At 45.6% G+C, this 23,200-nt stretch overlaps 1 protein-coding gene and 2 non-coding genes across 3 annotated transcripts; 2 read left to right on the top strand and 1 right to left on the bottom strand.

The window, feature by feature from the left end:
* Positions 1–8,711: 8,711 nt before the first annotated feature.
* LOC137302259 (zona pellucida sperm-binding protein 3-like) lies at positions 8,712–11,554 on the bottom strand. Its single transcript, XM_067971908.1, has 9 exons — positions 11,181–11,554; positions 10,169–10,284; positions 9,979–10,082; positions 9,718–9,895; positions 9,506–9,632; positions 9,346–9,425; positions 9,140–9,261; positions 8,934–9,068; positions 8,712–8,855 (listed from the first exon to the last, which is right to left on the bottom strand). The coding sequence occupies exons 1-9, from the start codon at positions 11,364–11,366 to the stop codon at positions 8,737–8,739; spliced, it is 1,167 nt and encodes a 388-aa protein (XP_067828009.1). The 5' UTR covers positions 11,367–11,554; the 3' UTR covers positions 8,712–8,736.
* A 3,636-nt stretch (positions 11,555–15,190) lies between these two features.
* On the top strand, positions 15,191–15,262 carry trnad-guc (transfer RNA aspartic acid (anticodon GUC)). Its single transcript has one exon. It is a non-coding gene; the product is annotated as a tRNA-Asp (tRNA).
* A 4,918-nt stretch (positions 15,263–20,180) lies between these two features.
* Positions 20,181–20,262, top strand: trnal-uag (transfer RNA leucine (anticodon UAG)). The gene has a single exon. It is a non-coding gene; the product is annotated as a tRNA-Leu (tRNA).
* Positions 20,263–23,200: the final 2,938 nt, after the last annotated feature.

The raw sequence follows: 23,200 nt of genomic DNA, 5'->3' as shown, positions 1-23,200 counted from the left end.
GGGAGTAGAGATATTGGATAGGATCAAAATAGATAGAAAGGAGGTGCTAAATAGGTTGGCATCACTCAAAGTGAACAAGTCCCCCGGTCCAGGTGGGATGCATCCTAGGTTGCTGAGGGAAGCAAGGGTGGTGATAGCAGAAGCTCTGTCCACAATCTTTCAATCCTCCTTGGATATGGGAGTGGTGCCAGAGGACTGGAGGATTGCAAATGTTACAACCCTGTTCAAAAAAGGAGAGAGGGATAAAACTGGTAACTGCAGGCCAGTCAGTCTAATATCAGTGGTGGGAAAACTACTAGAGACCATTGTCAAGGACAAAATTAATTCTCACTTGGAGAGGCATGGGTTAATAAGGAACAGCCAGCACGGATTTCTTAAAGGCAACTCACGTCTGACTAACCTGATTGAATTCTTTGATGAAGTAACAGAGAGGGTTGATGAAGGTAGTGCAGTAGATGTTGTATATATGGACTTTCAAAAGGCATTTGATAAAGTGCCACATAATAGACTTATTTGGAAAACAGAAGCACATGGGATTAAAGGGACGGCGGTAACTTGGGTACATAATTGGCTAGGGGATAGGAGGCAGAGAGTCGTGGTGAACGGATGTTTTTCTGACTGGAGAGAAGTATGCAGTGGGGTCCCCCAGGGGTCAGTATTAGGACCATTATTTTTCTTGTTATATCAAAATGACCTGGACTTGGGTTTTGGGAGCACAATTTCAAAGTTTGCGACCGATGCAGGACTTAGCAACGTAGTAAATAGTGAGGAGGATAGTAGCAGATTTCAGGAGGACATAGACAGACTGGTAAAATGGGCAGACACAGGGCAGATGCAATTTAAGACGGAGAAGTGTGAAGTGATGCACTTTGGGAGGAACAACACGGAGAGGCAGTATAATCGAAATGGGACTATTTTGAGGGGAGTGCAAGAGCAGAGGGACCTGGGGTACAGAGTCAGAAATCTTTGAAGGTGGCAGGGCAAGTTGATAAGATGGTTAAGAAAGGGTATGGGATACCTGGGTTTGTAAATAGGGACATTGAATATAAAAACAAGGAAGTCATGCTGAACCTTTACAAATCACTGGTTAGGCCTCAGCTGGAGTATTGTGTATAATTCTGGGCACCTCAATTCAGGAAGGATGTCAAGATCATGGAGAGGGTACAGAGGAGGTTTACCAGGATGGTACAAGGGATGAGGGACATCAGTTATGTGGAGAGGTTGGAGAAGCTGGGATTGTTCTCCTTGGAGCAGGGGTTAAGGGGAGATTTAATGGAGGTGTTAAAATCAAGAGGGGTTTTGATAGCGAGTAGGGAGAAACTGTTTCCTCTGGCAAGTGGGTCGGTAACCAGAGGTCATAGATTTGAAATAATTGGCAAAAGATCGAGAGGGGAAATGAGGAGAAGTTTTTTTTTCATACAGAGAGTTGTTAAGATGTGAAACGCACTCCCTGAAAGGGTGGTGGAATCAGATTCCATGGGAATTTTGAAGGGCAATTAGACATGTACTTGCAGAGGACTAATATGCAGGGTTATGGGGAAAGAGCTGGAGTGTGGGACTAAATTGGATAGCTCTTTCAAAGAGCTGACACAGGCACGATGGGCCGAATGGCCTCCTTCTGTGCTGTAAGTTTCTATGAAAAGTGAGTAAAATACTGTGAGGGAGTCTCGGAGAGCCCGCGTGGGAGAGAGGGAGGGAGTCTCGGAGAGCCCGCGTGGGAGAGAGGGAGGGAGTCTCGGAGAGCCCGCGTGGGAGAGAGGGAGGGAGTCTCGGAGAGCCCGCGTGGGAGAGAGGGAGGGAGTCTCGGAGAGCCCGCGTGGGAGAGAGGGAGGGAGTCTCGGAGAGCCCGCGTGGGAGAGAGGGAGGGAGTCTCGGAGAGCCCGCGTGGGAGAGAGGGAGGGAGTCTCGGAGAGCCCGCGTGGGAGAGTTTGAGCGGTCGGGTGGGAGGGAGAGAGAGGGAGAGAGGGTTTGTAAGAAGGGGAAAGAGAATATGGGAGACAGGGAAGAGAAACAGTCTGTGTGTAAGACAGAGAGGAAAGGGGAAGAGAGTCTGTTTGTGCATGAGAAGTAAGGGATAGAAATGAGAAGTTGGAGAGAAATGAGAGAGAAAGGGTAAAGGACAGAAAACTGGGAGTTGTGATTAACAGATGTTTCTTGCATTGGAAGGATTTAAACAGTGGTGATCCCCGGGGTCAGTGTTGGCACCATTGCTTTTCTCAATATCTGTGGATAGAAATGATCTGGACCTGGGTGTAGGAGGCACAATGTCAAAATTTGCAGCTGCCACAAAGATAAGGAGTGAGATTAACCATGAAGATGATTGTCAGCAACTTCAGGAGGAGGCAGACAGGTGAGCAGTTTGGGCAGGTAGATGTCAGATGGAATTTAATGGGGAGAGATGTGAGGTGAGGAGAACAAGGAGAGGAAATAGACACTATACTGTAAAACTGTAAAAGGAGTAGAGGAGCAGAGAGATTTAGGGATTCAGATACACAAATCTTTAAAAGTGGGAGGACAAGTTGATAAAGCTGTTTTACAAAAACCCCCATGGGATCAGAGGATTTATAAATAGGAGCATAGAGTATAAAAGGAAAGAGTTAATGCTACACCTGGACAAATCATGGGTTAGGCCACAGTCAGAATATTGTGTCCAGTTTTTGGTGCATTACTTCAGTAAGAATGTCGCGGCCATGGAGAGGGGCAGAAGAGATTCACTAAGATGATCCCAAGGATGAGAGTCTTCACATAACTTTTCATGACAGCAGAGAAGTTTAAATAAGATCAGAGAGAGGGGATCAAAATTATGAGGGGGTTTTGATAAAGTAAATGAGGGCAATCTATTTCCACTAGTACGGGTACGAGAGCACAGTGGTTATGTTACTGGACTAGTAATCCTAGAGGCTCGGACTAATATTCCGGAGTCATGAGATCAAATCCATAGCAGCTGGGAAATTTAAATTCAATTAATTAAATAAAATTTGGAATAGAAAAAAAACTAGTATCAGTAATGGTGGCCATGAAACTACCGGATTGTCGTAAAAACCCATCTGGTTCACTGATGTCCTTTAGGGAAGGAAACCTGCCGTCCTTACCCGGTCTGGCCTATATGTGACTCCAGACCCACAGCAATGTGGCTGATTCTTAATCGCCCTCTGAAATGGCCCAGCAAGTCACTCAATTGTTCAAGATAGGTGGCACACCACCACCTTCTCAAGGGCAACTGGGAAGGGTAATAAATGCTGGCCTTGCCAGCGACGCCCACATCCCAGTTCGTGAGTCGGTAACTGGAGGGCATCAAATTAAGAGAGGTTGGTTTTCTTTTTGATGCAGAGGGTTGTTAGGACAATGGAATGTCCGACCAGAAACAATGAGGGAAGCAGAATTTAAAAGGGAAGTGAATCAATATCTGAAGAAGAAAATCTTGAAAGATCTTGAAAGGCCTTCGATAAGGTACCGCATTGCAGACTCATGACCAAGGTCAGAGCTTGTGGAGTCAGGGGACAGGTAGCAGAATGGATAGCAAGCTGATAACAAAACAGAAAACAGAGAGCAGGGGTTAATGAGAGTCACTCAGACTGACAAAAGGTGGGAAGTGGTGTTCCACAGGGATCGGTGCTGGGAACACTGTTGTTCACCATTTGCATCAACGGTTTGGACTTGGGAATCGGAAGAACAATTTCAAAATTTGCAGACAAATTGAGGGATATCGTTAATACTGAAGAGGACTGCGATAAAATACAGGAAGACATTAATAACCTTGCAGAATGGGCGTGTAATTGGCAAATGAATTTCAATATAGACAAGTGTGAGGTGGTACAAATTTAGTAGGAAGAACAAGGAGGCCACATACTTCCTGTATAATAAGAGTCCAAATGGGATAGAGGAGCAAAGAGGGGTCTCGGGGTAGATACACAAATCATTAGATGTAGTGACTCAGGTTCATAAGGCCATAAAAAAGCAAACAAAGCACTGGGGTTCATTTCCAGAGGAATAGAATTGAAAAGCAGGGAAGTTATGTTAAACTTGTAAAAACCTTGGTTAGACCACACTGAGTACTGTGCACAGTTCTGGTCTCCATGTTACAAAAAGGATATAGAGCCACTGGAGAAGGTGCAAAAAAGATTGACAAGGATGATACAAGAACTGAGAGGTTATAACTATCAGGATAGACTGAACAGGCTGGGGCTCTTTTCTCTGGAAAGGAGAAGGCTGAGGGGTGACCTGGTGGAGATCTTTAAAATTATGAAGGTGTTTGATAGATGAGACATCGAGATGTTTCCACTTGTGGGGGAGACCAGAACTATGGACCATGAATGGAAGATAGTCACTAATAAATCCAGTAAGGAATTCAGGAGGAACTTATTTACCCAGGGAGTGGTTAGAATGTGGAACTTGCTAACACATGGAGTAGTTGAGGCAAATAGCATAGATGTATTTAAGGGGAAGCTAGATAAGTACATGAGAGAGAAAGGAACAGAAGGATATACGGATAGGGACAGATGAAGAGAGGTGTGAGAGGGGCTCGTGTGGAACATAAACACCAGCACAGACCAGTTGAGCCGAATAAAAGTGGGCCCAGCACTGACCCCTGGGGTAACCACTTCCAACCCTTCTCCAATCTCAGCAACTCCCATAAACCCGGACCCTCTGTTTCCGGTCCCCAGACAACTTTCTCCCCGCACTGTTCCATTTCCTTTTAAACAGCCCACCTGAACAGACTGGACATTACCCTGGGGATCCCCCAGTTACCTTCACACCGTTGCTCGCCATGTCCCTGATTTCACTTGACATCCTTCACAGTCTCATCGAATTGTCTTGGTGCCTCCCGGCCGTGTGAACATCGAAAGAGATTTCCAGTCGGCCTCAAGTATTTTCCAGCAGATTGCTTCAAATCCGGTGCAGTTTTCCTCAAAACTCCTGGAAGTTCAGGCACGAATTTTCCTGTGGAAGAAAGTCACATCGTGTTACGGGACGGAAGAATTAACGACCCTTCTGAAGTACTCGGTGTCGGCCTTGGCTCATTTGTATCACTCTCTCACCTCTACAATCATAAAGATTGTGGATTAAAGCTCCCCTCCAGAGACCTGAGCACAAAATCTCGGCTCACACTCCAGTGCAGTACTGAGGGAGTGCTGCACTGTCAGAGGGGCCGTCTTTTGCACGAGCCGTTAAACCAGTCCGGCCTCTCAGGTGGATGTAAAAGATCCCGCGACACTATTCGAAGAAGAGCAGGGGAGTTCTCTCCGGTGTCCTGGCCAATATTTAATCCTCAACCAACACCTATAAACAGATTATCTGGTCATTTATCACATTGCTGTTTGTGGGATCTTGCTTTGCACAAAATGGCTGCCCACATGACAACAGTGACCTCATTTCCAAAGCCCCCCCACATTGGCTGCGAGGCTTTGGGTCGTCCTGAGGATGTGACAGGCGCTGGAGAAATGCAAGTTCCCCCTCCCCGGGGCCGCCCTCCGCTCTAATCCCATTGCCCGTCTCTCGGTCCTGTCCCCGGGCTCGGGGACTCTCGGCCGGTCCAGGGCCCTTTAAGAGGGACGCGCCACACTGCGCATGTGCGCCGTTTATTTAAATCAAACCGCGCGATTCAAAGGAAAAGTGACGTCAGTTTCCGTCACAATAAAAACCGCTCGTTCTCAACCGAAAAAACGGAAAGTTTGTCTCGCGACACAATAGGAAGCGGCCACTGATCCGGCGGGTGGTGTGCGCATGTGCGAACATTCTCCCAGAGTGCAGCGCGGCCTGTCTCACAGATGGGGCCTTTTCTCTGCCGCTCTGCATTGTGGGAGATCCGGCCGCCATGACGGGCCCGGGGTCACCGAGTTCATCCAATCACAGGTGAAGCTTCCCGGATTGGTGGAACCGACAGAGTGCAGGTGGTCTGTGGAGCGAGAGAATCTCTGAGAAGAGGGGCAGCCAATTGGGGAAATCACAGGAGGTGGTGACCGGTCATAAACCCAATCGGTGAATGACGGATTGAACCAAGGAAAGGAATGAAGAAACTCGACTGGGACCTGTGGGAACAGGCGGACGAATAAATTTAACCCGTGTCCAGTTCAGGTCACCACATTACAGGAAAGATGGGATTGCACCAGAGAGGGTCCAGAGGAGATTTACAAGGATGTTCCAGGAGTGGAGAATTTTAGCTGTGAGGAAGGATTGGATCGGCTGGAGTTGTTTTCATTGGAACAGAGGAGGCTGAGGGGGGAATTTAATTGAGGTGTATAAAATTATTGGGGGCCACACAGACTGCATCACTTCAAGAAGGCAGCTCATCACCCCCTTCCCAAGGACAATTAGGGATGGTTCATAAATTCTGCCATTGCCAGCGACACCCACATCCCATGAACAAATAAAAAAAGGATATTAAGGTCCTATTTCCCTCAGCAGAGAGGTCAATAACCAGGGGGCATATATTTCAAGTAATTGGTAGAAGGATTCGAGGGGATCTGTGGATAAATTTTTTCACCCAGAGGGTGGTATGGGTATGGACCTTACTGGCTAAAAGGGTGGTAGAGGCAGAAACCCACATCGCTTTTTAAAAAGTACTTCGATGTGCACTTGAAGTGCCGTCACCGACAAGGCTGCGGACCAAGACCACGATCAGGCTGGATAGCTCTTTTTTAGCTGGCATAGACACAATGGGCCGAATAGCCTCCTTCTGTGCTGTAAATTTCTATGATTCTATAACTCCTAGTGTCAAATGTGACATGGCAAAAGATACTTGTTCATGATTCAAAAAAAATCTTTACAGAGAGGAAAGAAACAATGTAGAGTTCTGCCCGAAAGTGTTGTTCAGACAGACTCCATGAATTATTTTAAATGGGAGTAGTATAGGGACCTTGGAACAGAGGAACATTAAATTGGATGAGGGGAGAGGAAAGTCACCTGTTTCTGTACTGCAAGATCCTAAGCTTCATTGAGAATGAATTCTTGAAGCATTTCTACATGGTATTTTTTGCAACATTGTAAAAATATCCCACAGTAGTTCTCCTGGTGACCTGGCCACTTTGTAAAGTCTCCCTGAAATGTTTACATGTAAATCAGACAACAGTCAGAAGAGGGTAGGATGGACCGACACTGCACTTGAATGTAATGTCATCTATTGGGTTTAAAGTTTCCGAACACTATTTATCAATAGTGTGAGGAAGCTGAGAGTGAAAGTGAGGAGGGGCCGTCTGACTGCAGTTTCCACTGGAAGAAAAATCACCTTCAGTGTGAACAGTGAGCAGAAATGAATTGCGATTGTTAAAAGTTCCCACTAACTTATTGTTACTCTACTTTAACAGAACGAGCCTGGATCTCCTGCTATGTTTAAACACTAAACTTCAGTGATTATAGCTTAAGTAAAATATTACTATGATTTGATTTAAATGGAGGAATGGTTTCCACCTGCCAAAGAATGTTGTCTGAAGCGAGGGTGTTTACTGCTAACAGCTCCCATCCTGTTTAATAGACCCCCTGAATGTCTGATTTACCAGAAAGAAAAACCCAGCTCAGTAAAGTTAAACATTCTCTTATTAATCTGAATATTTTATGAACAAATTTCAGTATTTCACAAGGCAAGGGTGTCCCAGACATGGATTGGACCCAATTCACTGTAAAGTTATAAAAACAGCCAGTTTAGCGACCAGGGGACATCACCTAAAAATTAGAATCAGGACTTTCAGGAGTGAAGTGAAGAGACACTTCTGCACGTAAAAAGAGTGGGAGAAGTTAGGAACACTCTTCCACAAAGGGCAGTTGATGCTCGCTCAATTGTTAAATCTATTATCTCAGCTTAAAATTTTGTCAAGCAAAAAAAAGGTAAGGGGTATGACTAAGGCAGGTATATGGAGTTATGTCACAGATCAACCATGATCTCATTGAATGGTGGACCAGGCTCGAGGGGCGAAATGACCTACTCCTGTTCCGATGACCACCCTTCAAATACAGTGAATGATAAACAATGTAATTTGAAAATAGGACGAACTACTTACAAGACAATCCTGAGGGCCTGTCGTGAGGGGAAGCTGAGGATAAAGAAACTTCAATCTGTGCTCACAAGATGACAGGTGAAATTCAAATCCAACTGAGTTAAATCACAACCGCTGGGCTCCCCGTCCCTCACATTCTCACTGTGCCTGTACCCAGTGGGCACATCATTGCCCCCTGTGTACATTAACCATTACACTGAACATTTGAAATCTACCTGGAGCCCCACCCCCACTAAACAAGAATCTTTACACCAGGGGCAGAGATCTTCAATCTTGGAGGAGAGTTCCAAGTCCACCAACTTTCAATACTATTGGTGTTTGGACAATGAGCTCCAAAAGGGAAAGTTTAACTGGAGTTTGGAGCCCGTGTGGGATTCGAGTGATCAATGGCCACGGGACACCAAGGGAATGATTGGGCCGTCAACCAGCCGGCACCAGTACCTCAGGCCAGTCCCACTGTCCCTTCAGAGTTCATTGACCTGCACAATGAGGGCCTGGCAAGCCTTCACCCATTGCTGCAGCCATCCCTGGACAGGGCCTGGATACACTATTACCAGCCATTCTGCCACGACTTACATGGACCCATTAAAACCCATTTCACTAACAGGAGGAACTGTGGAGGAGTGCAGAGTGTTACTAACAGAATTGAGCACTTGTTGCATGCTGATTGGAGCCAGATAATGAAAAATGAGCAACCAGCCATTAGAAGATACAAGTAGTCACTGATTTATTGGTCATTTGATAACTAGTTGAACTGGGTTTGCTTGTGTTTCCTGTACAGGAACAAGGCGATCAAAGAAGCAGAGATCAGAGAGACAGCGGTCACAGTCAGGGCCAGGATCAGGACCACCTCAGACTCCACACCTAAAAAGCAACAAGAAACCAATGGTTAGTGAAGGAAATACTGAGGAGAAAATGGAAACTAGCAGTCAGCCAACTCACCACCTGGAGACCTCTCCTGCATCCTTTGCTCAACCTCATTAAGGGACTCAGTTGCCAGCTCTGTCACATCAGGATCCAGAATGACCAGGGGTCCAAGTGAGGCCTCACCCTCCCACTTCAATTCAGCATCACTCTCTGCAATATCAAACATTCCAGTTAGAGAGGGTAAAGGGTGACCTCCAACATAGAGGGGATCAATGTCCTACCAGGTCCAGATGCAAGATCCCTCCTTCCTCTGGAATCAAGTCGGAATTCCCTCGTGGCACTACAGCTGCCCAGATGACAACAGGCGCACACATCATTGGTAGATTCTTCCAATGGGGTCCAGCTAAACCAGAGAATCAGTTTATCAACCAGGTTGTCCATCACCCTTTAATACAACACATCCCTGAGCGAGAGAGGGGGAACTTACATATTCTGGAAAGTACAAGCTTTGTTCATTGAATCTCTCCGATCCACTGCAGCAACTTTCAGGTGACAGGTGATGAAAATCTGAGGGACACATTCAATACAAGTTGTTATTTAGTGACCTCCTCCCAACATGGGGAACCCAATGTTTGGCTTCCTCTTACCAAGGAACGGTCATCTCCAAAGAAGCGGAACGCATCCAGGTCAAACTGGAGTTTGTCCAGCTCACGTTCACCTCTTGGCAACACAAAGGTTGAAAAGGAGTCCCCAGCTTTGCTGTCCAGGAGGCAACTGAAGAAAGATTAAAAAAGGGACAAAGTGAATAAAGTGAACCTATTGAGACAGAACCAGCTGGAGAAAGCAGAGAGCTCCTTACCCATGGTAGTCAATGATGTTGTATCTTGGGGTGGAATCCTTGTCTGGGCTCAATGTAGCTGCACAGCTGTCAATGTAGAGCTTCAAGGGCATGTGGTTGGTCATTGAAACAGAGGCCTCAATGTGAATGAGGTCACCCAGGTAGTAGACAGTCGAGGTGCGCTCTGTAAGCCAGTCATCTGAAGTACAAGAGTTGGAGACAGTGGGTGTAACTCCCAGTGAGAAACGACAGAAAAGCACTCCCCATCCACCCATCACATACCGTTCATAAGACGCAGTGAGAATGACAGAAGCCCTTCTCCAGACTTAGTCGAGCTGAATGGGATCCAGGTGGGCTTGATAGGGTCACTGCTCACATTGCCCTTCCTGGAAGGACAGTAGATAATTTCAGGACAACTTCATAGAACTGCACCTGCTGTAGACCTTATTTGCCACAGAGTAAAGATTCTTACCTAAAATAGTGGCACTCAATGGGAATGATGGCTCCATTAGTTCTCACAATGACAGATCCACGAGCATTTGGGGTGTGGTTCAGGTGGGTAGTGTAGACCAGGAAATCTCCAGCCATCTGAAAGACATCAGGTTCAGGAATGAAGAGCTGGTCTCATTGGACAAAAGCTATTTCTGGTCATTTTCCTGCCCTGTTAAGCAGCAGTTTGAGGAGTTTCAGTTGTTCCTCAATGACACATGATTGAAGCAGCTCCACCATTGGTTGAAGTTGCCTGGAGCAGCCTCTGTTACTCGACTCAGTCCACCTTCTATTACAGGGGACTTCAGGCCTGCAGTCAGAAACCCTGAAATGATTGGCACTGCCAGATTTGATGAGCATTCTTTCCCATATAGAATAGAGCTTTCACCTTAAGGGGCTTCAAGTTACCCCTGATATGGAGCACAAAACACATCACTTTTAAACCTCATCTGTGTCCATTAAAACAAGGGGATTGGCAGGTGTAATAACCAAAAGTGGAGTTCCCCTTTAATACATTGGGATACAATTATTATTCCACTTGTTTCATCATTTAAGAGCAGTCTCAACAGGAACTTCCACACTGAACATTCATTGACCACAAGTTGAGGCAACAGGCCAGAATATCCACAGGAAGGAACAGAAAAGATAAATCAATTGAGGCACAAGAGAACAGAGTGGTTTGGAGAAATGCAGGTGAAGGTTCAAGGTCAATAGAATTGAATCTCAGAGTTAGAGAGTGGTAATGACCCATTTAAGAAAGATGCAGTCCCTCAGTGACAAGTTGAAGTTCTTTTTAAATATAAAGCTAAGATTAACATGTGAATATAAAGAAAGTAGTTTCACACAGGGTGATATTTAACAGTGGGCAAGAATTTATACACTGATTTCATTCAGGGATCTCCTCAGTGGCTGGAATTTCACCTGATGTTAATGAGCTCAGAGTGGGCAGTAATCCACACAGTGAAATTGGAGCAAGAGTTGAGGAATCACATTACCTGCAATCTGCTACCACATTCATGGAGCCCATAGTCAAAGAAGACAGTGTGGTTCTGAGAGGAGATCACAGTTGGCCGACAACCTGCTGTCCCCAGGGTCAGGTCAGCAGCTTTAATCAGGTGCCTGGTTCTAAATAAATCCATGTCTACCCTCACCAGCAGGTTCTGCTCTCCACACTGCACCATCACAGTCTGCAGTGGAGACAGACTTCTCCCCTCAGACACACTGAAATGGGAACCAAAGGGAGGGACAGGGGTGGGTTTTACTCTTCTCCATGGAAATCTCTGCCCTCTAAACTGTTGCCAAATATCAGAGCAACAAACCGCTCCAACTAACACAAGCACCGAGAACAAACCTCCCACTACAAAATCCCCCATGATACCAAACAACTCAACGATCACTTTATCCACCAACCAGCACCTTTTATACGCAACCTGCAGTCACCTGACTCCAATTCAATGAGTCGCTGTTGTGATACGATTGGATGTCTTTCAGAAATCCACATCGTTCACCTGAGGAAGGGGGTAGCCTCCGAAAGCTTGTGAATTTAAAATAAAATTGCTGGACTATAACTTGGTGTTGTAAAATTGTTTACAATTGTCAACCCCAGTCCATCACCGGCATCTCCACATCAGAAAAAAACTCAATATCTTTCTGATCCTCCTTTCATTCAATCACTTCCATTGTCCTATTTCATAAGTTTCTTTAGAAAAAAAATAAAAAAAGAAAAGAAAAAAGACGGAGGGAGAGAGCGGTGCAACTGAGTGCAGAGATGCAGAGAGACACCAGCAGAGTGTCCAGGAAACCAACCTTTTATCTGAAATCTGAGGCGAGATCTAAACTGCACAGTGTTGAGGAAGCATTACTGTGTATCTAACCCGTGTTGTACCTGCCGTGTGAGTGTTTGATTTGACAGTGTGGAGGGAGCGACATCTGCATATATCCCGTGCTGTACCTTTCCTGGGAGTGTTTGATGTCACAGTGTGGAGGGAGCTTTGCTCCCTATCTGACCTGTAATTGCCCTGCTGCAACTGGAAATTTTCTCCTTCTTTACTCTTTGAAAACCCTTCACAATTTTGAACACCTCTATCAAATCTCCACTTTATGTTCTCTGTTCTAAGGAGAACAGCCCCAGTTTCTCCAGTCTCTCCACAGAACTGAAGTCCTTCATTCCTGGCACCATTCTAGTAAATCTCCTCTGCATCCTCTCTAAGGCCTTGACATCCTTCCTAATGTTTGGTGCCCAGAATTGAACACAATACTCCAGCTGAGGCATAACCAGTGTTTTATCAAGATTTTGTATCAATTCCTTCCTTTCTATTCTGTGCCTCAATTAATAAAGCCAAGGGCCCCACTTGATTTTTTTAACAGCCTTCTCAATTTGTCCTGCCACCTTCAAAGATTTGTGTAACTACGCCCCCAGGTCTCTCTATTCGTCCACTCCATTTAAAATTGTTCCATTTAGTTTACATTACATCTCCTCATTCTTCCTACCAAAATGTATCGCTTCACAATTCTCTGTATTAAATTTCATCTGCCATGTTTCTACCCATTTCACCAGTCTGCCCATGTCCTCCTGAAGTCTGTTACTATCCTCAACATTGTTTATTACATTTCTGAGTTTCCTGTCATCTGCAAACTTTGAAATTATACCCTGTACACCCAAGTCCCGGTCATTAATATATATCAAAAAGAGCAGTGGTCCTAATACCGAGCCCTGGGGGACACCACTGTATACTTGCCTCCAGTCTGAAAAACAACCGTTCACCACTACTCTCTGTTTACTGCTCCTTAGCCAATTTTGTATCCACGCTGCCATTGTCCCTTTAATCCCATGGGCTTCAATTTTGCTGACAAGTCTATTATGTGATACTTTATCCTCCCTTAATCTCTCCCTGCATAGAAACTCCCCGACCCATATTCATGGCAACCCCCTCGACCTTGCCATCTCACGTGGCCTCTCTACTCCCATCGTCTCAATCATGGATAAGGCCATCTCTGATCACTGCCTTGTAACCCTCTCCACCCATATGGATTCATAGAATCATAGCAAGGTTACAGCACGGAAGGAGGCCATTCGGCCCATCGAGTGATTACCGGCTCTATGGAAGATCAATCCATGCAGTCCCACTCCGCCAATGCACATCACAGAATGAACTCAGGAATCCCACCCCACTTTCTATGGGTCGGGGAGTTTCTATGCAGGGAGAGATTACGGGAGGATAAAGTATCACATAATAGACTTGTCAGCAAAACAGGCTGCGGTTATGGTGCAGACTGGGATCCAGGGCTGAGGCTGTGGTCATCAGTTAGTCTGGGAGTGGCACAATCTGGTTCATGACTAGCCGAGAGTAACACCAAGGAGTCAGGCTGGCGTTTAGAAGGGTGTGGGTTCCAGCTCCCAGTGTTTCCAGAATGTTCTGTGTGTGTTTCACTGAGACTCGGGATTTACAGTAAATAATAAAAGGATTGTAGACAAATACTTGGCCATGAGCTGCTGAGTGACCTGTCGGGAGATTGTTGCTTGCTTCCCTTCAGCTTGTGGGACTGTGTTTTTGGTGCACTGTCCCTTTAAGAGCTGTGGTCTGCCTCATTTCTCAGTGTGATTGTGGGACTGACACAGAAGCGAAGGAGGAAGCAGCAGCCATAGCTCGGACTGCAGGCAAATTGGGAGGCTGGGATTAAAAGGCTGTTATTCCTACACCGGGAGTTGAACCCACGCCACCTGCAGGAAAACCAGGAATCCTAACCACCAGACCACATGGGAATGGAAGGAGGAATCAACAGGAAGGGCACTGAGACAACACCCAGAAGGTTAAGGCGCGATTTAATGTCGGTGTTCACAATTATGAAAGGTTTTGACAGACGAAATAAGGAGAAACTGTTTCCAGTGATGGGAGGGTTAATAACCAGAGGACACAGATTAAAAATAAATGGGAAAAAAAGCCACGGGCGGGAGGAATGAGGAGAGATTTTTTTACGCAGCGAGTTTTTATGATCGGGAATGTACTGCCTGAAAGGAAGGTGGAAGCAGGTTCAATAGTAACTTTCGAAAGGGAATTGGATAAATACTTGACCGGAAAAAATTCACAGGGCTGTGGGGAAAGAGCCGGGGAGTGGGACTAACCCACTTCCTTCTGTGTTCATCCCTGGAAAAAACTCTCCCCCCAAGTCACTTACAACAGCACTTTCAAATTCCCAACTGTCTATTCTTTGGCCATTCATCGCCAGATCTGGCTGAACCACATAAAGCACTATCGGGTCCTGTCTCCTCTGACAAAACTGCTCACTATTCCAGGATCATCCTGCAATGTAAAGATAACCCCCGGATTCTCTTCACGACAAACCATCTTCTTAAGCCCCTCTGCCATCCCCTGTCCACCCTCACCTCCAACAACAAGTGCGAGGAGCTCATGGACTTCTTTGTCACTAAGATTGAGACCATCCATTCAACTGCCTCTGCCGTTCCCCTCCCTTCCCCTAGCCCACCAAGTTTCTCTCCTATCTCCCCTCATGCCCTCTCTGAGCTCATCTTGACCATGAGACCCACCTCCTGCTCCCTCGACCCTATTCCCTCCAAACTTCTGAATACACAACCTCCTTTTCTGGCCCCATGTTTGCTGACATTGTTAACGGTCCCCTCTCCTCAGGTACTGCCCCCTCCTCATCAAATCTGCCGTCATCACCCTCCTTCTCAAAAGACCCACCCTTGACCCTCTGTCCTTTCAAAAGACCGCCCCATCTCCCACCTCCCTTTCCTCTCCAAAGTCCTTCAATGTGTTTTTGCCTCCTAAATCCGTGTCCATCTTTCCCACAACACCATGTTTGAATCCCTCCAATCAGGCTTCCACTCCTGCCACAGTACTGAAACGACCCTTGTCAAATTCACAAATTACATCCTCTGTGACTGTGTCGAGGGAGATTTCATCTTGATCGAACCCTTGATCGAACCAGATTCACTGAAATGTGAAGCATCTGTGGTGAATGTACGTTAAAAGCCTGCACCACTTCCTCGTTAGTATAGTGGTGAGTATCCCCGCCTGTCACGCGGGAGACCGGGGTTCAATTCCCCGACGAGGAGGTTATTGCTGCTTTCGAAGCTTCACTTTCATTTATCTGCAATATTGGATGTTGAAAATACAATGAAAAACTGACTCGGCCTTTCCCACTTCTCCAATTTGATTTCACAGCGATTTTAAACATCTGCTCTCTGCCTCACGCTTCAGCTCGATGTGAGAACCACAATGATGGGCAAGAAATAACACGCAGAATCGCGCTGTCACCAGCCCGAAACAGAGAGAGACAGGTCTCGGAACAGGCGCAGACATGAAAGATCTCACATACAGCAATGAAAATGATGCATGTTTCAGTGAATCTATTTTAACTACTGCTTTGATGACAATTTGTTTAACTTTCCGCATGCCACTGTTGAAGGAAGACTTACTTTCTATCTCTTTGTTAGTCAAGGTCCAGAGGAAAATGATGTGGTGAGCAGGGAAAAGTGACAGAAAGAAAGAAAGAGAGACACTCAGAAACCCGTATAACAAGTGAGACAGACATAGTCATATTCAAACACACACATTCATCGCTACATAAACACTCACACACAAACAGAGTGAATTAAAATTCCACGGCTTTTAACACCTCGAGTTTTATGCTAATTTTAATTAATCTGCAAGATTTTACGAAATCTACGACAAAAATCAGCCAAATTATCCATATTCTGATTCTCAGTATTTCTGTGTCAATCCATGTGTATGTGTGTCTGTCTGTGTATGTGCCTCATATTTTCTATATTTTCCTGAGAAGATCTGTCTCTTTCTGTCTCACTCTCTCCCGCGTTACCCACATCATGATCCAACATGTGATGCAAAAGTGGTCGGTAATTTTTCTTTCAACAGTGGTCCGTGGAAAGTTAAACAAACTGTCATCAAATGAACAGTTCAAACAGATTCACTGAAACGTGAAGCATCTGTGGTGAACGTACATCCCCTTCCGGCTCCAGTTCCTCGTTAGTATCATGGTGAGTATCAGTGTCAATCACCCTGGAGACTGGGGTCAATTCCCCGACGGGAAGGTCTGTCTTTAGAAGCTTCACTTTCATTTACCTGCAACATCGGATGAGGAAAATACAGTGAAAAACTGACTCGGACTTTTCCACTTTCCACGATTTAATTTCACTGATATTCCAGCAGATTTTAAAATCTGTTCTCTGCCTCACTCTTCACCTCGATGTCAGAACCACAATAATGAGGAAGAAATAAAACGCAGAATCGCTCTGTGAACAGACCCGGGTTAATTCACCAGCCCGAGACAGGGAGAGACCAATCGACAGAGAGAGAGAGAGACATTCAGAAAGAAAAAAGACAGAGATACAGAGAGAGACAGGTCTCGGAACAGGCGCAGATGAGAAAGCAGACTCGGAAGATCTCACATACAGCAATGAAAAGGATGCATGTTTCAGTGAATCTATTTTAACGACTTCTTTGATGACAGTTTGTTTAACTTTCCACGCACCACTGTTGAAAGAAGACTTATTTTCTCTCTCTTTGTTAGTCAAGGTCCAGAGAAAAATTATGTGGGGAACAGGGAAAAAGTGACAGAAAGAAAGAAAGAGAGAGACACTCAGAAACGGGTAGAAAAAGTGAGACACACGCAGACATATTCACACATACACAAACACACACATCCATAGCTACATACACACTCACACACAGACACACCGGCTTGTACACACAAACACACACCCACCAATAACCTGAAAGTAACACAGGACGACTTGCCAAACAGCAGAAGCAGCATGCTATAGACAGAGCTAAGCGATCCCACAAACAACGGATCTTCTGCAGTCCTGCCACACCCAGTTGTGAATGGTGGTGGTCAATTAAACAACTAACGGGAGGAGGCTCTGTGAACATCCCCATCCTCAATGATGGTAAAGCCCAGCACGTGAGTGCAAAAGACAAGGCTGAGCTGTGAGCAACCATCTTCAGCCAGAAGTGCCGAGTGGATGATCCATCTCTGCCTCCTCCCGATGTCCCCACCATCACAGAAGCCAGTCTTAGATCGAGGTGAAGAGTGACGCGGAGAGCAGATTTTAAAACCGCTGGAATATCAGTTCATTTAAATTGAGGAAAGTGGGAATCTCCGAGTCAGTTTCACACTGCATTTTCCACATCCAATGTTGCAGATAAAAACTTTTACAGGCGGCGAAAATTTAACTTCCTCGTCGGGGAATTGAACCCCGGTCTCCGGCGTGACAGGGGAGGATACTCACCACTATACTAACGAGGAATTACTGTATTGATTCTACACTCACCCCAGATGGTGTTAAAAATGCTTCATGTGTCAGTGAATTTCTTCAACTATTTATTTGATGACAGTTTGTTTAATTTTCCACGGGCCACTGTTGAAAGAACCTTTTACATTTCCTTCTCTTTGTTAGACAACGAACAACTGACTCTGTCTTTCTTTCGTTCTTTCTCTCTATTATCGTGGTGAGCATTTATAAGACGCCAACTTTTAATTTTATGTCTTCGCCGAGCTTCTTCCTAAAAAAAACTGCAGAGAAAAATAAACAGCTGATTGTCGCTTTCAGAATATTATTGAACAGAGACTGTTTGGGAACTGGATGCAGAGCGATTGTGATTTAAACTGACTCGTGGTTAAGGTGATAGATTAAAATTTCATTCATTTCTCTCGCACAGGTTCGAATCTGAGAGACTTCAGATCCCGTCATTTATCAACGTGTTCATCTCTGCGTTTCAAAATTCAACAAGTTTCTTGTGGAATTAATAATTCTGAAGTGAATTAAAATTCCACAGCATTGAACACCTCGAGTTTTATGCTCATTGATCTGTGAGATTTCACGAAATCTACGACAGAAATAGAACAAAAATCAGCCAAATTATCCATGTTCTGTCTCTCCATATTTCTGAGTCACTCCATGTGTATGCGTGTCTGTGTCTATCTGTCTGTGTATGTGCCTCATATTTTCTATGTTTTCTTGAGTCGGTCTTTCTCTGTCTCACTCTGTCCCGCGCTCCCCACATCATGATCCAACATGAGACGGAAAAGTGGTCGGTAATTCTTCTTTCAACAGTGGTCCGTGGAAAGTTAAACAAACTGTCATCAAAAGAATAGTTTAAACAGATTTACTGAAACGTGAAGCATCTGTGGTGAACGGACATCCCCTTCCGGCACCAGTTCCTCGTTAGTATCATGGTGAGTATCAGTGTCTGTCACCCTGGAGACTGGGGTCAATTCCCCGACGGGAAGGTCTGCCTTCAGAAGCTTCACTTTCATTTATCAGCAATACTGGATGAAGAAAATACGGTGAAAAACTGACTCGGACTTTTTCACTTTCTCCGATTTAATTTCACTGATCTCCGAACAGATTTTAAAATCCTTACCTCGATGTCAGAACCACAATAATGAGGAAGAAATAAAACGCAGAATCGCGCTGTGAACAGACCCGGGCGAATTCACCAGCCCGAAACAGAGAGAGACAGAAAACTGCTCATTATTCCAGGATTATCCAGGAATCCAAAGATACCCCCGGTATCTCTTCTCGACCACAAACCGACTTCTTGCACCCCCTGCCTCCTCCACCCTCACCACAAAAATTGCGAGGAGCTCCTGGACTATTTTGTCACAAAGATTGAGACCATCCGTTCAGCTGCCGCTCCAGTGGAAAACTCTCCAGTGGCTGGAGTCAGACGGAGCACAAAAGAAGATGGTAGTGGTTGTTGGAGGCCAATCATCTCAGCCCCAGGACATTGCTGCAGGAGTTCCTCAGGGCAGTGTCTTTGGCCCAACCATCTTCAGCTGTTTCATCAATAACCTTTCCCCCATCATAAGGTCAGAAATGGGGATGTTTGCTGATGATTGCGCAGTGTTCAGTTCCATTCGCAAACCCACAGAAAAGAAGCAGTCCGTGCCCACATGCAGCAAGACCTGGACAATATCCAGGCTTGGGCTCATAAGTAGCAAGGAACATTCATGCCAGACAATTGCCAGGCAATGACAATCTCCAACAAGAGAGAGTCTGACCACCTCCCCTTGACATTCAACGGCACTACCATCGCCGAATCCCCCACCATCAACATCCTGGGTGTCACCATTGACCAGAAACTTAACTGGACCAGCCATATAAATACTGTGGCCACACGAGTAGGCCAGAAGCTGGGTATTCTGTGGTGAGTGACCCACCTCCGGACTCCCCAAAGCCTTTCCACCATCGACAAGGCACAAGTCAGGAGTGTGATGGAATATTCTCCACTTGCCTGGATGAGTGCAGCTCCAACAACACTCAAGAAGCTCGACACCATCCAGGACAAAGTAGCCCACTTGATTGGCACCCCATCCACCACCCTAAACATTCACTCCCTTCACCACCGGCGCACTGTGGCTGCAGTGTGTACCATCCACAGGATGCACTGCAGCAACTCGCCAAGGCTTCTTCGACAGCACCTCCCAAACCCACGACCTCTAACATCTGGAAGGACAAGGGCAGCAGGCACATGGGAACAACACCACCTGCACGTTCCCCTCCAAGTCACACACCATCCCGACTTGGAAATATATCACTGTTCCTTCATCGTCGCTGGGTCAAAATCCTGGAACTCCCTACCTAACAGCACTGTGGGAGAACCTTCACCACATGGACTGCAACAGTTCAAGAAGGCGGCTCACCACCACCTTCTCAAGGGCAATTAGGGATGGGCAATAAATGGTGGCCTCGCCAGCGACGCGCACATCCCATGAACGATTAAAAAAAGGCAGTAATGGCGCGGCTGGGATACAAAACCATGCTGACAAAGCTCAATGGATTAGCAGTCCATCACCTCAACCACTCAGCCACCTGGTCGCAAGAACAGTGCAAAGAAAGCCCTTTTATTTGATTCTTTCAAGGCAAAAATCTTGGACTCAAAGGTCAGAGTCGGAAAGCCGCTTTTCAATCACCAGTTCCGAGATTCTGGACACCACGCTTGTGAAGCTGTAGCGTGGCCGAGCGGTCTAAGGCGCTGGATTTAGGCTCCAGTCCCTGCGGGGGCGTGGGTTCAAATCCCACCGCTGCCATAATTTGAGCTGTTAATTATTTTAGCCTCATCACCAAAATCTTTCTTTTCTCAGCAGTGTCATGCGTGCCATTAATGTTGTTGGGGCACAACTGCCACACCTCATGTGCTGCGTCGTGATCGTTTTGTGGTTAACACTCTGCGTTGTGGTCGCAGTAACATCGGAGCGAATCAGAGTCTCCACAGAGTTTCATTTACCGAGTTTTTCCTTTCCCACATGTGCTGAGAGGATGCAGCAAGAAATCAATCTTTAGAACATGAAAGAAAAATGTTTTGGTGAAACCTTTCAATTCCGTCAAATCCCACCTCTCTCACATGCCTGGACTTGATGTTCCACAGTTCAAACCCGCCTCTTCTCCCAGCTTTTTCTTCCTTCCACAGTCAATAGGCCGCCTTTACTTTCCTCCTTCCATTTCATGGACACTTTCCTGCTCCATTGCCGACTCTAACATTCACTTTCACGATCTCACTCCTTGAAGTTTGTTCTGCTCCGACCGCTGTTTCTATTGGGCACATGTCCCATTCGCACCAATGTTCATTTGTGCCTTGAAATCAGTCGACACATTTCGATCTGCGTGACCGCTCGACAGACAAACACGACGAAAGCAGGGCTGGTCTCTGTAAAGACAGCCGCCCGAATGTTCACGAAATTTACTTGGTGAGTCTTGTGATCCAGGGGATGGTAACTGAAGAACTGGTTTTTGTTTTGATGTTTGTTGGCTCTTTTCTCTCAGCAGTTGATGTGCGTGAGTGACGGGCAGCGCAACAGAGCTGCGAATGGCGGTTGAAAGGTGCACATTTGGCAAGTTGGGGCGGTGCAGTAAGATCGGAAGTGTTCCGCCTTGATCTTAATAGTTCTGTTGAAACGTGCGATTGAATCGAGTATAGGATAAATGTAAAGAGCGCCTGTGGGGAAAAAGGAGCGATTACAGGCCATGAGCGGAAGGTCTTTCAAATTCTCGTGGCGCAGGACGCTGTGTGCGGAAACGGCAGATTTTAAAGCGCGTGTGTTGGAAAGTGAAGTGTGAGCTTGTGTGTGAGAAGAGCACAAGAAAGTTGTGCTTGAAGCTGCGCCCTTGAGGCAAGTTGCAGGTTGTCAGGAAAACTGCGATAGTGAAAGCACAAAAATAAACCCAGAATCTGCTGGCAACACTCAGCAGGTCAGGTAGTATCTGTGGAGAGATACTCAAGTATTTATCCAATTCTCCTTTTAAAGTTACGATTGAATCGAGCTCCACCATCCTTTAAGGCAGTGCGTTCCAGATCATAACAATTTGCTGTGTAAAAAAACCTCCTTCTTTCCCTCCAGTTCTTTTGCCAATTATCTTAAATCTGCGTCCGTTGGTTGCCGACCCTCCCGCCAGTGGGTGAAGTTTCTCCTTATTTACTCGATCAAAACCCCTCTTAATTTTGAACACGTGGATTACTTCTACCCTTAACCTTCATTGCTCGAAGCAGAACAATCCCAGGTTCTCGAGTCTCTCCACACAACTAAACCCCATCCCTGGTATAATTCTGGGAAATCTCCTCTCCATCCTCTCCAAGACCTTGACATCCTTAATAAGTTATAGTGCCCAGAATTGGACACAATACTTCAGATGAGGCCTGAACAATGATTTATAAACGTTTAACATAACTTCCTTGCTTTTGTGCTCTATTTCTCTATTATTAAGCCAAGGAACCGGATGCTGTTTTAACGGTTTCACCAACTTGTGCTGCCACATTCAATGATGTTGATGAAAACTGTCGAAACTTAACACTATACAAATGCATTAACACCCAAACAAGTAGCACAAGGAGAAACTTTATTGATCCCCAACTTGTATACAAATGGATGTGCAACTCAAACAATGGTTGAGGGTGCAACTTCGCCGAGTCAATGAATCAGTTCATGTTTATACAATTCATGAGGCAACGCCCACCTGTTACAGAATATGGGCGTACACGTACATTCTTTATTGGCTCAGGCAGTTGGTCCATCAAGTAGTGAGCCAGCCGCCGAACATCCATTGCCATCACGTAGGCCTGAGCAGATATCAGCTATTTTCTTTCTCTCTGCATTCCTGTTCCTTGTTATCAGTCAGGCTGGAGCCAGTCTCAAGGCTTCATGGCCATTCATCAACACTATTATTATGATATTCTGTCCTTCTCTCAAGGAAGGCCTGGCTGTGCCAGGCCTAATTATCAACACAGCAAGGCTCAAACGCAATTACACAATTGTGCTTACTTTGTGTTTGTGGCTAATCCTATCATGTGAGTTAATAAAGAGTTAATATGGTCAAGTATCCCATCATGCACTTCCACAAAATTACCAGTAACACATTGGGTGAGAACGAATAACACAGCACAGGCCGGGATGGGGGAGAGAGACAGAGACACGTGTTGTGATCTGTAACTTTTATAAACACTTCAGTTTATTTCACTCCGTGTGCAACACCGTGCGATCTCACCTGGTGTGTCAGTTTTCAGTGTTTATACAGAGTGTAATATATTGAATTGTCTCTTGGATCAGAAGGAGTGGTAGACGGGGGTCTGTGTGCGGAGGGTTCGGGGGGTGAGCTCTTATTCTCGCCCTCTTCTGGATTGAAAGGAGAAAAGAATGAATGAGAGAGAGAAGAGATGTGGGAGAAGGGATGATGGAAGAATTTGTCCATGAACTTAATTAAAGTGGCCAAAAATAAGATAATATTAAGATATCATCAGCAGAACATTAATACAAGCTGTGAAACAAAAGAAAAATACTGCAGATTATGGAAATCTGAAGTAAAAACAGAAAATGCTGGAAATACTCAGCAGGTCAGGCAGCATCTGTGGAGAGAGTTCTGATGAAATGTCATCGGCCTGAAAGGATGTTTCTCTCTCCACAGATGCTGCCTGACCTGCTGAGTGTTTCCCGCATTTTCTGTTTTTATTATTAATATAACCTGAGCTCTCTCGAG

Source organism: Heptranchias perlo, chromosome 35, assembly GCF_035084215.1.
Source record: "Heptranchias perlo isolate sHepPer1 chromosome 35, sHepPer1.hap1, whole genome shotgun sequence".
Classification (NCBI taxonomy): domain Eukaryota; kingdom Metazoa; phylum Chordata; class Chondrichthyes; order Hexanchiformes; family Hexanchidae; genus Heptranchias; species Heptranchias perlo.
This window is presented reverse-complemented; position numbering and strand designations above follow the sequence as displayed.

Bases quoted from the DNA above. Each gene is read 5' to 3' on its own strand.
- LOC137302259 (XM_067971908.1), bottom strand. From the start codon at position 11,366: ATGGTGCAGTGTGGAGAGCAGAACCTGCTGGTGAGGGTAGACATGGAT. The intron at 10,285-11,180 runs GTAATGTGATTC...GATGTCTTTCAG, and splicing joins AATGTGGTAGCAGATTGCAG to ATGGCTGGAGATTTCCTGGT. The intron at 9,426-9,505 runs GTAAGAGGAAGC...TGTGTCCCTCAG, and splicing joins TTGGAGATGACCGTTCCTTG to ATTTTCATCACCTGTCACCT.